Source organism: Cydia fagiglandana, chromosome 27 (genome assembly GCF_963556715.1).
Source record: "Cydia fagiglandana chromosome 27, ilCydFagi1.1, whole genome shotgun sequence".
Lineage (NCBI taxonomy): Eukaryota > Metazoa > Arthropoda > Insecta > Lepidoptera > Tortricidae > Cydia > Cydia fagiglandana.
The window spans coordinates 3,483,432-3,500,137 of record NC_085958.1 but is presented as its reverse complement, the minus strand read 5'-3'; the positions used below and the strand labels follow the sequence as shown (position 1 = coordinate 3,500,137).

Sequence of the window (16,706 nt, the reverse complement as noted above, 5' to 3'; positions counted from 1 at the left end):
AAAAATATATTTGTCAATGACTCTGTCCAACTGCTGTGGTTAAAGTTCATAACGAAAATTTTATTTATTAACTCTTTAAATAATACATACAACATGTACCGCTACGTACCACTTAAGACTGTAAGTCTGTACCTACATGGATTACAGCAATGCACATAGAAAATGTGCTAAATGCGGAGCAACGGCTGTTGAAGCAGCCAGAGTGAAATTTACAACTTTAGTGGGTTCAGAAGGAACCGAGTCATAACGCATCTGGAAAGCGTATTAATTAACCGTGAAGAAATGTATGAATACAAGTTGGAAATCTGTGTAAAATGCCGTGTGTAAAGTGTAGTGTATCTGTGTGTAAAGTGTAATAGGTAGGCATGCCTAATGTTATTTGTATAAAAGGTACTGAAAACTTTGTGAATGCGCTTTGTGTACAGCGAACTTAATAATTTAAATAAATTTTCGGTTACTGATGAAGTTAAAGTGACGTCACAAAGTTTGTGTCTCCCCCCTCCCCCATGTCACAATATGTCACATTTTCTTAACCCCCTCCCTCCCCCTAAACGTGTGACGTAATTAATGGATGACCCCTATATAAGATAAAAAAAATCTTATACATTATATACCATCAAATCAGTTGACAGATAAAATATTTTTTTTTATTCTAAGACTTCAACAATCAACACCAATGTTTTAGCATTTTTGAATCTCTTTTTTGATACATTATTATTTTTTTAAATCTTAATAAATATTATATTATCATGAAATATACGAATTTCGTTATGACGCGGTAACCCTACGTCACAGCCGAGTTGACTTCCATTTGACTTCAACACATGACAGCAGTCAGGTGACATTTGACAGTTGACGTCAGAAGTTATTCAAGCTATGATTATGAATGTTGATATTTTTGAAATAAATGATTTTACATAGAATTTTGCAACGTAAATTAAACAAATTGATAATGATAATTAATAAAATATTCTACATTTTTTTTTTTTTTTTCGTATATGCCCATAGAGAAGAACTACAGTTTAGCCAACCTACCGGAACAAATGACATTTGCCTGTGAGCATAAACAATCCAAACTCTTTCTTAAGTTTGATAGTGATCATGGCGGTCGGTAAAAATAAAGGCCTTTCGAAGGGCGGTAAAAAGGGTGTTAAGAAGAAGATGTAAGTGCTTAATAAGCCTGCCATAAGATATTTTAATCAACCGACAATGTGTTTAATATCAAATATACGAAGTGAAATCTGTGATTGTTGGGATATTTGCCGATATAACTTAGTGGCTCGTGTCAGTCGTGTTTCAAGTTTTCAGTTTCCTTAGAATATTTTTACATTATCCACGTTCTTACAATATTCTACTCAATTCAGTCTTTCCAAATTGCGAGTGACCTATAACGGCTATAACATTATTTATTAAAATTTCAAGCGGTGTCTTGGTAAGTTTTAAGGTTATATGAAACTTTTTGTATTTTGCTTTCAGTGTAGATCCCTTCACTCGTAAAGACTGGTACGATGTCAAAGCACCGTCCATGTTCGCCAAGAGACAAGTGGGCACCACCCTTGTCAACCGTACCCAGGTCAGTTATGCATTTCCTTGTTTTTTAGGTTAGAATTAGGATATTGTACAACCTAACCTCACTTGCACAACTGCAACTTTCTCTTGCTAAATAAATAATTTAATAGACTATTCAGTATGTCTAACACGTGGTCTACAAGCTTTTTAGCACTGAGCAATTTCCTTGACAATTTCGTTATAGGAGTTTTATGAAGTATATTCGAGTAGTTTGCTAAGTAGTAATAATTTTATTGTACAATGTGCGGTTAAAAATATGTACAAATACAATGTGCAAAATGCTCTAGCCTCTGATCTGTTTATCAAATAAACTTAAAATCATAAATTTCCAAGCAATGGCCACCTGGTGAGGGTAGAGTTTCTAAGATAATTATCAATAATAATGATTAGCCTAAAATTGTACTAAATGATGATCCACCTAGCTCGCAATGACACAGAACTGATGAAAACATTTGTTCCCTTTTGATTTATCACTGAAAATCGCATCATTGCAAACATAACCTCGAAAAAATTTCATATTGTCTCTGACCAGTGTTTTTTTTCTAGGGTACGAAAATCGCGTCCGAAGGTCTGAAGGGGCGCGTGTTTGAAGTGTCACTCGCTGATCTTCAAGCCGACACTGACGCTGAGAGGTATGTTCTAAAATAACAATATTATTGTAGATATCATTCCTTACATTAAATTAATACATGGTTACATTTAGCTATCAGAAAATGTGAAAAGGCATTTTAGCTCAATAGTGGGACCGGATTTTTGCACTAAAAGTTTTGATAATTCTAAAGTTGAAAAAGTGATACTTATCTGATATAGGACATATTTTTAAGCATATATGCTATATATGATGAAAAGTTAGAACGAGCGTTAGATATAAATTAGGTATTTATATATTTTTAGTAATGATTTTTTAATATTGAATTAAAGTGCAATGTTTAAGTTCCATTGTTTATAATATGTATGACGCTTTATAATGTAAAATTATTAGAAATTTTTTTAACGTGCTTCTTTGTCAAACTACAATTAGCTTATTATTTTGTCGATATTGAATTAAAGTTTAATAAATCCACAACAACATATCTAAATTTATAAGTTAATAGGCAAGCTAAAAAGCTAGAAGAATAAGATATATGCTTTAGAATTAATATACGTTTTTTGTCCTATAAGATCTAATATTGAATTAGAGTCTGTAAAAATAAGTCTATTACTATAAAATAATATACGCAGCCATATTATGGAAAGTAAGAAATTTCTGTGTGTAGCTTGCATTGTAATAGTAAAATTAGTTAAAAAGGCGCGAAATTCATACATACGCCGCGCTGGTCCGTCAGTCGCCGGCGCGGCGCTCGAGAGCCTATCATAGCCTACCTATACCTCGCCCCTCGCCCCACCTCCCGCTCAGTAACACTGTCTGTCTTTTCTTATCATTCATTTGTTTGTTTACCGTGCACATATATAAATTAGATGCGGACATTACGTGAAATTAAAATATCTTATTAAGTAAAAATACCTACAGCTGGTCAATCAGATCATGTCAGTAGAAAGAGGCGGCAAATTTGAAAAATGTAGGTGCGAAGGGATATCGTTCCATAGAAAATTTGAATTTCGCGCCTTTTTTTAGTGACAAGATTTGCTTGACCAGCTATATTTCATTATCTTGACTAATATTGTAATAAAAATGTACAAGATATTCACAACTATTTTTTACTATACATAGTTTGTCAAAGGACTGTCTCATTTCAAACATAGACAGGGAGAATCATCATACTATCTTTGACTTACACTAGTACTAGCACCCAAAAGAAAAGGATGAATATAGTTTTTTGTTTTTATTTACTGACAAATTGGTTTGACCAACTATACCTATTTCTGGTTCCTATTGTCATGTCCTGTCCTATTCAACGTCAATATCATAATATGTATATTATAAACCAACTGATCAATATTACACGGTATACATCCTGAATATACAATAAGGTAAGTGGCCTCACTTACCTTATTGTATATTCCGTGTGGGCCGTATATGCCTATATACAGCCCACCTTAAATTAAAATGGTTTTTTTTTTAATAAACAGGATATGAAGTATGAATAACTCACTCAAATAGGTTTCTCATTTATTTAAGTTTCTTCATTATACCAAAATAGTTATAAAAATATTACGATACTCTTGGAAAATATACCTTTTATAAAAGTCCTATTATGGGCCTTATTGGACACTACCAGTGTATTACTTAATCCCGCAAAAAATAATCATTTTGACAGTAGGTAATAACAGATTTTATTGTTTTTAACTTAAGACTTATACATATACAAATAACAATATTTGATACTTCATAACAGGAGGATTTATTTATAATAAGTGAAAATAATTATTTTGGGTCTTAATAACTAAAGATATAAAAATTGTCTAGTTTACGCGAAAATAGTAGGTATAATATGTAACTAAACATAAATCTTTATTAGTTACAGTAGTCTCATCTTTTAACATCTGGGGGCACGGCAGTGCCCCCGCCAAGACGAGAAAAGCGCAAGGGCACTATCTACCTTTTCTCGAAGCGCTTCGTCGTTTTTTGGAACCCTCATAACTTGGGGTTGGATTATACCAGATAAACAAAGTTCTCGGACTTATTAAGCATATCAATTGCATAGCTCTTATACTTTAGATTTTATTCATATCTAAAAACTTCGATTTCGTCACTGACTCACTCACTTGATGATCATCAATACCGGGTACTTTCTGAAGTCCTCTAAGAAGCTGAAATTTGGTATGTGAGATAGTTTTAGTACACAAACAACAAATAAATTAAAAAAAAAATTATCCCTAAGGGGATGAAGATGGGGTTTAATTTTGTATGGGAAATCAATAATCGCTGAACCGATTTAGTTGAAATTTGGTATGTAGATAGGTATTGTCATGGGGAAGGATATAGAATAGATTTCAACCTCAAAGTTTACCCTTACGGGGTGAAGGCAGATTTCAACCCCAAAGTTTACCCTTACGGGGTGAAGGGTTATATGGGGAATCAGTAAGAAGTACATTGTGTAACAGATGCCCCCAGATACTTATTTCAGGATTTTTAATAGTAAATCACCCCCAACCCTTTAAATTAGGGGACGGAAGATTGTCATAAACAACTTACAAAAAGAAGTGAAATCCCATCAAAAACATTTTGATGTACAATGTTGCCCAAACGAAACCATAAGGCTCGCACTGTCAAAAAGTTATCAGATCTCTTGCCAAGCTTCTAACTCTACAAGCCCTCTAACTTTACTAGCTCTACACCAAAAGTGTGTGGCTTGGCCGTTTCGTTTCTACAAGAACTATTGTATGTAAGTATAATACAAAAACCGCCCAAATGCGAGTCGCACTCGCGTTCCAAGGGTTCTGTACATTACACAATTTTTAACAATATATTTTTTTAAGAGAAAAGTGAGTAGTCTTTAAAAAAACCCGTAGGTATCGGAAAACTAGGTACTTAAGTCCGACTTACGCTTGACTGCACATTTCTAATAGGTTTTCCTGTCATCTATAGGAAGAGAGCTAATATGTGTATTTTTTTCATAATTTTAGACCCAGTAGTTTCGGAGATAAGGGGGGAGGGGGGAATGGTCATTTTTTGCGTATTTTCTTAAATAACTTCTAAACTATTTATTTTAAAATTATGAAAAAATATATCTGAGATTCTTACAATGAGCCCCTTCGTTTGATATATATATTTAATTTATTGAACAATAAGCTAAATAAAGTACATTATTATTACAAGACCCATCGTGGGCAAAACCTTGAGGAGGTTTGTATGCCGATGGGGAGTTCGAGAAAATAACATGACAATATACATATCTATCTTATACTAATTAAAATTCTAACAAAATTCTCTTATATTAATTCATATTCTAATTCTCTTATATTAATTATAACAAGATATAGTTTTTTTTTCTTCTATTTATCATTCATCTCAAAAGTGACCCCTTTATTTGAATTTCTATTATTTACTTTACGTGTATGTCCTTGGGCTAGAGACTTACATGTGTATACCAAATTATTGGTGCAGTAGTTGCGGAGCAAATAGGCTGTGACAGACGGACAGCCAGACACACGAGTGATCCTATAAGGGTTCAGTATTTTTCCTTTTGAGGTACGGAACCCTAAAAATAATGAATTTAATAATTTTTTCACCTTATGCCCATGTGGCGGTAGCGAAACAGCCAAGCCACATATTTTGACTAAGGTGTAGAGTTAGTGAAGTTAGGGCTTGTAGAGTTTGAAGCTTGGCTCGACAAGAGATCTGACAACTTTTTGACAGTGCGAGTCTTATGGTTTCGTCTTAGCAACAAAATTTACATGAAAATGTGTTTGGTGGGATATTTTTTTACAGTAAAAATATTTATTCGTAACAGTAAGTATTATCTTTTAACATAATTTTTACAGTACATCTGGTGCTACATTACGACCGGTGCTATAATAAGCACGTTAAAACACTCCCTTTGACCGTGTTTTAAAATTCGTCACTCGTTGCAAAATATCTATTTTTCGCAATTCTATCGTAAAAGAAAAGAAAACTAACGAAGAGGTTTTACGCATACGAGGGCCGCACTGAAAGTTTTGCGTAACTTTTGAATAAAATCATTTATAACCATAATAATACATTTATTGCTTCTCAAAATGTTTCCCTTTACATTCTATGCACATATTCACTCGCTCAGACCATTTTTGGAAGCATGAGGCCCAATCACTTGACTGCATGTTTTCGACGTGGTGATGAAACGTAGTAACTGCCTTATCCGGGGTCTTAAATGTCAAACCCCAAATTAAATCCTTAATTTTGGGAAATAGATAGAAGTCACAGGGTGCAATGTCTGGATTATAATCCATATAAGAGACATTTTCCACGTTTTCGTAATTAAAAAATGTTTTTGCCTTTATTGCGGTATCGGTGGACGCATTATTATGACGCAGGAGGATGCGGCTTTTCGGTCGTCTCTCGCGGTCTTTTTCAATGACTGCGGGCACACAAATGGTAGTGTACTAGTGTAGTATTTAACGTTCTTTTATTATTTAAAAGTACGGTACAAAAAAGTCGCGTTTAAAAAAAACAGACGATCAAAATGTTTGGCAACGCTTTTGGCTTGTTGAACTTCTATGGGCCTCCTGTCACCTTCGAAAGACCCATTGACTGGACTAATGCCTTTTTTCCGGATCGTAGCAGTAAATCCAGATTTCATCTCCTCTAACGATGTTATATACAGCATTTGAACTTTCTTGCTTGTACTTACGCAGCATTTCTCGGCACCAGTCAAAAAGTACCTGTTTTTGGACTGAAGTTAATTCGTGAGGAATCCAAAGACAACAAGGCTTCCCGACTTTTAAATATTCTTGTAAAATCTTTTGTATTTGTCTCATACCTATCCCTAATTGTCCTCAAATTTCGTCATAGGTGATTCGTGGGTTTTCTTCAATGAGTCGTCTCACAGTAGCCACGTTTCCTTGAATGATCGCCGTGGACGGTCGACCTTCACGAAAATCATTATCTAGAATAATACTGTCTCTACTAAATTCACCATACCAACGCCTCACGATGCTCAGATGTGGTGCTTCAATCCCAAAAGCATTTTGAAGGCAAGCACTACACTCTTGCGGAGTAAGCGAACTTTTAAAATCATAACAAAATCATAGCTCTAAAAATATTTTCGCGTTAAAGCCACGTTCAACGCACTGACTTACTTTGACAAGCCATTAAAAACAAAAGACGATCGATTTGTCGCCAACATTTGTCACATTCCATAATCAAAAGCCTGTATTTTTTTTAAATATACAATTCAATTCAATTTAATTCATAATTCATAATTCATAATAATTCATAATTCAGTGGCCAGTAGTGCAAAACATTCAGTGTGGCCTATGTAGTAGGAGAGAGGAGGAGTTTGTTAAGAACTATAGACAATAGAAGAGGAAGGATGCTTGGGCACCTGATACGACACGACGAATTTATCAAAAATATCATAGAAGGGAAAGTTGAAGCAAACAGGAAGAGGGGAAGACCAAGGAGAGCGTACATGGATCAAATAAAGGAAAAGATCAAAGTCGTGTCGTATCGGGCTGTCAAAGAGAAGGCGGAGGACCGCCAAACATGGAATTTGCTCCACCGACAAGAGTCATACTCTTAAATATATGATGATGATCGTAAATACCTACCTATGTATTAACAAAAAAAAGTCACTTGTAATTAGTTACTGCCTTTAAAAAGTATAAGTGCCTCAATGTTATTAGACTTTTTGATTCTTTAAAACGTCTTTAGGTCAATAAAGCAAGTGAAAAATTATTAGAGTTAGACCAAGAAAAGTCTGCAGCAATTTTGACAGCCCACGCAGTGCAAGTGTTATTTATAAGTCATAATTTCATAGAAGTTTCTTCAAATCGACCTTATTATTAAGAAAATTATCTTAAAATATTTTAATCTAATATTTCATCTCATACGTTCAATAAGGCCCGGGACTAGACCTTTTTACCTGCACTGACAGTGGGCCTTCTTAGCAACAAGTACAAATTCAGAATAATTGGGAATAATAGGGAGCAACTGCTATTTTTGAATGCTGGGCCTTGTTACCCGCCGGGCCTTATATGCCTGCACCTCATCTACCTTATTTATTTGTTTTACAAGGGGAAAAGTTGTTGATTAACCGCTCGTGCTAATATTGATACCCAAACAAGCGAAACATTTTTTTTTATTAAATAGGAGGCAAACGAGCAGACGGATCATCTGGTGGTTAGCGATTACCGCCGCCCATGGACACCCGCAACACCAGAAGGGTTGCAAGCGCGTTGCCGACCTTTAAGATGGGGGTCTTTGAAGGTTTGAAGGTCGTATCGGACAGTTCATTCCACAGTTTGGCTGTTCGAGGCATTCACAAATTCAAACATTCTAAAATTGAACCACGAGCGTAGTTAGTGGTTCGTAAAGTTGAACCTTGAGCGTAGTGAAGGTTTCAAGGGACGAAGGTTAAATAAAATTTTCACCACATCAGCTCGTAAAGGCCCTCTTGATTGTTCGTAACGGATAAGAAAAGTGGCATTTAATTTGATGCAAATTTTGAGTTGTTACCGTAGGTAAATTGGATCAGTTGGTTGATAATATTGACTTTAAAATGATAAATATTGAATAACGTCAGTTTTAAATTGATTTTATGATAAAGTAAATATTATCGGAGATGATCGCTCTTAAAAAATATATGTCGCTAGTCATTTATAACCTAAAAGCGCCAAATTACGCAAAATTATATTGAAATGACACCTGTGTATTGAATTTGAAGAATACTTTAACAAGGGTAGTTATCTGTATGACAATGCACCTAAAATAATTTTCAAATGTATCTATTATTTCTGTACTTAACACGATAACGAATTCTACGTAAACGAAACCGCGGGCAATCCCTAGTACATATAGAAATAAATAAGGGAAGGTAAGTTTCCATTAGTGTACTGTGTAAAATAACTATTTACCATTGATAATAATTTTATAAACGCTTTGCGTATTTTTAAGGGCACCGCGCTAACCGCTAGCCCGCGACCGTCGATCGCTGCCTCCTGCCACGGCGCACAGCGCGGCGCGTGCAAACGCCGCGCGTTTGAAATGTAACTTAATATAAGCTCGGAATGCATACTTACGTATCAGTATTTAGTGTCGCCGTGATTTTATATTTCTAATCTTTTGTGTGAGAAGTAAGATCTTTATTATGACCGTGTAATATTAACTCTACAAACTTTAATTCAATATTGGCTATACTGCTTAACGAGAAATCAATATCTAGACAAGCACATTGTCTACATTTCTAACTTTTTACATGTATACTAAGTTGATAGATAATATCGTAATTTTGCAATATCAGCTACTCTAATTCTGTATTTTCATAATAATTCCTGTTTTTACGTTCACCAGAAAGCAGCTGTTCCAGATTTCTAAAAACCGAATAGTATGAATAAATTAAAGTGTTATTGAATATGTTAAAGTTTTTTGTAACTTTAATTTTATATTTACATAGTTATTTAGCAAAAATTAAAAATTTAAATATGGCCGAACGCTCCACCTAAAATTTTCTAACTTTTTACATGAATGTTATTTAACATGCTTACAATAACATATCAAAAAAGAAAAAACTTTAATGTTATCAAAACCCATTTTTGTTCCACCGCTGGTCTATTTAGCATCTAAAATAACAGTAATTACAAATTAAAACCATGTAAATTTAGCCATGTCTAAAAGTCTTACAAGTTTGGTGCAAATAAGTTGCTGTAATATTTTATTACTATTTTTTTTATTTTTAATCTTTATTGCACAATACATGAAGGTTCAAATGGCGGACTTAATGCCTTAAGGCATTCTCTATCAGTCAACCAATGGGTCAAACCAAACAAAAGAACCATTTTGAAAGAAAAAGAGCATTAAATGATGATCCACCTAGCTCGCAATGACACAGAACTGATGAAAACATTTGTTCCCTTTTGATTTTATTTCTGATAATGCTCAACAACATCCCCCACATACTCTCTACCCATAGCTATAAAGACATTAACCGAGCCATTTGTCCCAGGTCTTTCCGCAAGTTCCGTCTCATCGCCGAGGACGTCCAGGGCCGCAATGTGCTCTGCAACTTCCACGGAATGGACCTGACCACTGACAAGCTCAGGTAAGAATATTGTACACATTTTGACCCACTAAATCAGGGATCTCCAAGCCCCTTAGAACAGCCATTCTCAAAGTGTGTTCCGCGGAACCCTAGGGTTCCGCAAAGCCTCTGTGGGTTCCGCGAAAATATACTTGTAATAATAAGAAAAAAACCAGCTCTTCTATAGGTATATATGGTTCACAGTGATGAACGAAAATTTTTAATTTGGGGTTCCGTCAAATATTTCGCTTGCCGAAAGGGTTCCGTCACCAAAAAAGTTTGAGAACCGCTGCCTTAGAGCATTTAGTAACTGGAGACGTCATGGCTGTCATTTTCTGTACAAAACAGTCTGTCGATTTGGAGGGGACGTCAGTTGTATTGCTACATGATTTCTACGAAATGTACAAATAGCCATGTCAGTCTATACAAAATTTTGCACAATTGTGCAAGGATTTCGGCACAGGTTAAATGCTATAAGTAAAGCACCTTGTCCCGAAACAAAACCACTTCTTATACAGATGTAGTTTGATATAAATCTTCGCAGTCCAGCTATATGAAGTTATACCTTATGGTCTTCGTATCGTTTTATGCTGCGAACATTATATGCTGCCACACAATATCGAGTCTTATTACCGCTGTAAGAAGAACACTTTGTGTCACTGCTACATTTTTAGAGCCCACGCAGACAGAGAGCGGTCTGGCGTTCCGAGTTCTGCGTTCTTTCGAATGTACTGAATCCCTTACGACAGCGCACACAGCAGGCAGTCAGACCGCGTCGGTCAAAGCGGAACGCCACGATCTAGAGTTCTTTTGCCGCAGAGACAGAGAACGCCGCATGCACCGCGATGTCGGAAGTTGCAAATTCAGAAAAACTGATTGAATTGGTTAGAGAAAGGGGATTATTATATGATTTAAGTCATGTACACTACAAAAACCCCTGACAAAAAAGCGGAAGCAGGGATGTGATTTGGGAATAGAAAATAAACATCACATTATTTTATTAATGGTTCGGGGTCATCCATTAATTACGTCATACGTTTAGGGGGAGGGAGGGGTCATGAAAATGTGACATGGGGGAGGGGGGAGACACAAACTTTGTGACGTCACTTTAACTTCATCAGTAACCGAAAATTTATTTAAATTATTTTATTCGCTGTACATTTAAATAACAAGTTTTTAAAACGATAATCGTTTTTATTCGTTTAATTTTCTTTCCTAAGCAGTTTTGGGTTATAAAATTACTAATATTTATATCGTCAAAAATATTTTGATAAAATATTAATAATACTTAGGTACTTACTTAATTCGATTTGGCGATTTCGTAGAAAAAATGTGACGTCACACTAGGGGGGGAGGGGTTTGCCAAATGTGACCAAGTGTGACAAGGGGGGGGGGGGAGGGGTCAAAAAACCTAGAAATTGGTGTGACGTAATTAATGGATGACCCCTTCGGAAACTACCTAGAAGCGGAACGCAGAACTCGAACTGTGGGCGTGGGCTCTACAGAAAGTAATTGGTTTATTAGAAAACACAGTTCCCCTAACGAGGGTGCCACTGGACAGTCTATACAGTCTCAATGGTTTGAATTGTTTATTCAATGAAAATTTCGTTCAACAACCTAATTTTCTAATTACAGATGGATGGTCAAGAAATGGCAGACGTTGGTCGAAGCCAACATTGATGTGAAGACCACTGATGGCTACCTGCTGCGAGTGTTCTGCATCGGCTTCACTAACAAGGATACGCTTAGCCAGCGCAAGACTTGCTATGCCCAGCACACCCAGGTACGGACTATACATGTGTACTTATAGTTCGTTTTTTTAGCATTAGGGGTCATCCATTAATTACGTCACACGAATTTCTTGGTTTTTTGACCCCTCCCCCCCTCCTTGTCACACTTGGTCACATTTGGCAAACCCCTCCCCCCTAGTGTGACGTCACATTAGAATTAAGTACTTAAGTATTATTAATATTTTATCAAAATATTTTTGACGATATAAATATTAGTAATTTTATAACCCAAAACTGCTTAGAAAAGAAAATTAAACGAATAAAATCGATTATCGTTTTAAAAACTTATTTAAATGTACAGCGAATAAAATAATTTAAATAAATTATCGGTTACTGATGAAGTTAAAGTGACGTCACAAAGTTTGTGTCTCCCGCCTCCCCCGTGTCACAATATGTCACATTTTCTTGACCCCCTCCCTCCCCCTAAACGTGTGACGTAATTAATGGATGACCCCTAATGTACATTGGGCGGCACGAGGCTACTAGACTAGTACGTTTTCTTTAGCATTAGAAAGAAGGTAAGTGATCTTGACATGTCTTTTAATTTAAAAACACTTTTTAAAAATCAGCAACTAATACTTATGAAAGCAGAAGAATATAAATGATCGTATTAGATTCATATATGTTACATATTTGCCGTGACTTATTTTAAAACGTGTTTTTCAATTAAAAGACATTTCAAGATCGCTTACCTTCTTTCTAATGCTAAAGAAAACAAAACTATACAGTCCGTTTTTTTTAGCATTAGAAAGAACTTCGCAGAAGTAAGCTTGTGGTTCCAAATTCGGCACTTTTAGCGGTAATAATTGGATGTAAATTATATGTATTGACCGTGCTACATTAGATAATTCAATAATTATTAACAATTAAAGAGCCAGATAAAAACTGCACGCTTGCTTCTGTGGGGTTCTTTTTAATGCTAAAAAAACCGGGCAAGTGCGAGTCGGACTCGCGCACGAAGGGTTCCGTACCATAAAGCAAAAAAAAACGGAAAAAAATGCAAAAAGAAAACGGTCACCCATCCAAGTACTGACCACGCCCGACGTTGCTTAACTTTGGTCAAAAATCACGTTTGCTGTATGGGAGCCCCACTTAAATCTTTATTTTATTCTGTTTTTAGTATTTTTTCTATAACAACAACGGCAACAGAAATACATCATCTGTGAAAATTTCAACTGTCTAGCTATCACGGTTCGTGAGATACAGCCTGGTGACAGACAGACGGACGGTGACAGACGTACGGACGGACAGCGAAGTCTTAGTAATAGGGTCCCGTTTTACCCTTTGGGTACGGAACCCTAAAAAACGAACTATAGTGGCTTTGTGAGATTTAGGTGCTGTGAAATCGGATGGCGAAGCCATGCCGCCATTTTGGAAAAACAACGCTTGAATCTGAAAGTAAACAATTTTCGCAGTCCAGCTATATGAAGTTACACCTTATGGTCTTCGTATCGTTTTATGCTGCGTACATTATATGCTGCCACACAATGTATAGTCTTATTACCACTGTATAAGGATCACTTTGTGTCGTTGCTACATTTCATTACCAAAAAATAACTTTATCAGAAATATGAGTTGTAAATTACCTCTTACCAAAATCGCTGCACTTTTCTTGGTCTGACTCTATAAACAAATCTATATATATATAAAAATTTATATGTTACCTATATCAATTTTTTCTCCAAACAGTTTTAACCAAGCCTGTTAGTTCAGTATATCACCCTCTGAATCAATTTTCTAACCAGTTTCCTTTTCCACCAGGTCCGCGCCATCCGCAAGAAGATGTGCGAGATCATCACCCGTGACGTCACCAACTCGGAGCTTCGCGAGGTCGTGAACAAGCTCCTCCCAGACTCCATCGCCAAGGACATCGAGAAGGCCTGCCACGGCATCTACCCGCTCCGCGACGTCTGCATCAGGAAGGTGAGGTTTACCCGGTCGTCCGCTAGATGGCGCTCTGCTTGTGACGTCACCAACTCGGAGCTCCGACTCCATCGCCAAGGACATCGAGAAGGCCTGCCACGGCATCTACCCGCTCCGCGACGTGTGCATCAGGAAGGTGAGGTTTACCCGGTCGTCTGCTAGATGGCGTTGTGCCGGTCGACGAGATTCCTACATCGCGCTAACGATGTGTCGTGGAATCCTTAAATAATCATTGAGGCTGATTTTTTATAAAAATCTTCAGCGCTATGCCTTTTTATACTATATTATTTTATATATCTTTCTGTTTTTCGACAATGGATTGTGTTAAATTTTTTATGGAGTTTTATGCCCTGGATGCCAGTCCTTTAAGCCAATTCTCATAGCAAAAGGGGCAAGCTATGATGGCGCCACCTATGCAAACCATTGACATTTGCCAACCCCATTAAGAAAACAGCTTATTAAAACCACAATGATGATCCACCTAGCTCGCAATGACACAGAACTGATGAAAACATTTGTTCCCTTTTGATTTACCACTGAAATCCTCATTTAACATAACCTGTAGCCCTAAATAAAGCACATTTCTCAAGTATATGTTTTTTTTCAGGTGAAGGTACTCAAGCGGCCTCGCTTCGAGATCTCCAAGCTGATGGAGTTGCACGGCGAGGGCGGCAGCGGCAAGCGCGGCGAGGCCGGCGACAAGTCCGAGAGGCCGGAGGGCTACGAACCGCCCGTGCAAGAGAGCGTCTAAATAAATGACTAAAATGTAGACGGTGTTTTATTTTTATCCTAATACGGGAAAGCAAAATGAGGCCTATACACGGGGTACAAACTTAGAGGATATAACCTAACGGAGACGCCTTGTCTGTAATTTTTGGTACAAAACAGTCTCTTGCAAAGAATATAATATGGTCTGTTGATCCTCTAAGCCCCCATTCGATCGAGAGCTTTTCCAACGCGCGTTAAAAAAGCGTTCGAATGGCACAAATGGATACATGTGTATTTATTCACACGATGGCGGTGGCGCTTTTTATTACGCGTTGTTGGATTTTCGACTGTAACCCTTTGAACGGCAGACGGCGCGCGAATATGCCGTGCCCCGGACGCCAGGCGATCGCGATTATTTAAGCGAAATTTACGGAGCTTTACGGAGTCTTGCGTAAATCCGTATTGAATTGGCGAAGCTGACGGCTGTAGCCGTCGTTGGCGCCCTTGTCAAGACTTTCCGATGACGTCTGTGGCGGTCAATGGGTTAAGCCTTGGTCGTTAAATCGATCGAATTTAGAGTGCGCACAGATTCAAGCGCTTTTTTAACGCGCATTGAAAAAGCTGTCGTGCCGTGCGAATGGGGGCTTAGGGTACAAAGTTGTGCGCCTTTGGCGCCCTCGTACAACATAATAAATAGAGTCAGACCAAGAAAAGTCTGCAGCGGATTTGGTAGCCCAGGCAGTGCAAGTGTTATTTTAAACGTCAAACTTCTATGAAATTATGACGTAACATTTGCACTGCGTGGCCTATCAAATCGGCTGCAAACAGACAGACTACCGTGCAGAAAGTAAACTTCCTACAAAATCGAATTGACAGCGGTTCACGGTCGAATCATGTTGTCCCTTTCTAATATATGGCACTTATCTCTTTCGGATATTTAGGATGTCAAAATTCAAGCCATTATCTACACTGAAATATGAAACCAGGGCTATAACCGCGAAAATCGAAGTTCGCAAATTGCGGGCATCTTTCTCTGTCACTCTAATTACGCCTTCATTTGAGTAAAAGAGAGATCCCCGCGAATTTCGGTTTTCGCGGTAGCCCCTCTGGTCTATGATTATCTATAGGGAGCGTGCAGGAACTGTATAGTTCGTTTTTTTTAGCATTAGAAAGAACTTGAAAGAAGGTAAGCGATCTTAACATGTCTTTTAGTTGAAAAACGCTTATTACTTATGAAAGCAGAAGACTATAAAAGATCGTATGACAATCATAATTGTTACATATTTGCCGTAACGTATTTTTAAAATGTGTTTTTCAATTAAAAGACACATCAAGATTGTTTACCTAATTTCTAATGCTAAAAAAACGAACTATAGACGGCAGCAGGTTTTCATTTTTAGATTTAAGCCACTATACTTCGTTTTTTTTAGCATTAGAAATTAGGTAAACAATCTTGACGTGTCTTTTAATTGACAAAACACATTTTAAAAATAAGTTATGGCAAATTTGTTACAATTATGAATCTAATACGATCATTTATATTCGTCTGCTTTCATAAGTAATAGTTATAGATTTTTAAAAAGCGTTTTTCAATTAAAAGACATGTCAAGATCGCTTACCTTCTTGCAAGTTCTTTCTAATGCTAAAAAAACGAATTATAGATGGCAGACTCTTCTATACAAAATAGAGCAATCGTTTAGTGTAGGGGGCAACACCTGCGTAGGAGCGTGAATACTGCTGAATAGTTATCGCTTTCGATTCAGAGCGGCTACCGCGAAAACCGAATTTCGCAAATTGCGGGGATCTTCCTCTTTTACTCCAACGAAGGCGTAATTAGAGTGACAGAAAAATCCCCGCAATTTGCGAACTTCGATTTTTGAGGTATAGCCCTGGCGTGAATAGTTATCGCTTTCGATTCAGGTCACGAGATGGCAGACCCTCCATCACGCACGGTCTCTAATGTCTCTATGGTCCATACAAGGTAGGATTGTATAGAAGTGGTATACGCGTGCCTCCGTGAGGGACAAAACATACGCAAATGCGACACTGTGATTGGTCG

General features: G+C 37.0%; 1 protein-coding gene across 1 annotated transcript; it reads left to right on the top strand.

Moving 5' to 3' along the window:
- The first annotated feature begins 1,025 nt into the window (after nt 1–1,025).
- Nucleotides 1,026–14,708, top strand: LOC134678024 (small ribosomal subunit protein eS1). The gene is made up of 7 exons (XM_063536460.1): nt 1,026–1,163; nt 1,477–1,573; nt 2,116–2,201; nt 10,152–10,247; nt 11,862–12,009; nt 13,778–13,939; nt 14,547–14,708. The coding sequence occupies exons 1-7, from the start codon at nt 1,102–1,104 to the stop codon at nt 14,688–14,690; spliced, it is 795 nt and encodes a 264-aa protein (XP_063392530.1). The 5' UTR covers nt 1,026–1,101; the 3' UTR covers nt 14,691–14,708.
- Nucleotides 14,709–16,706: the final 1,998 nt, after the last annotated feature.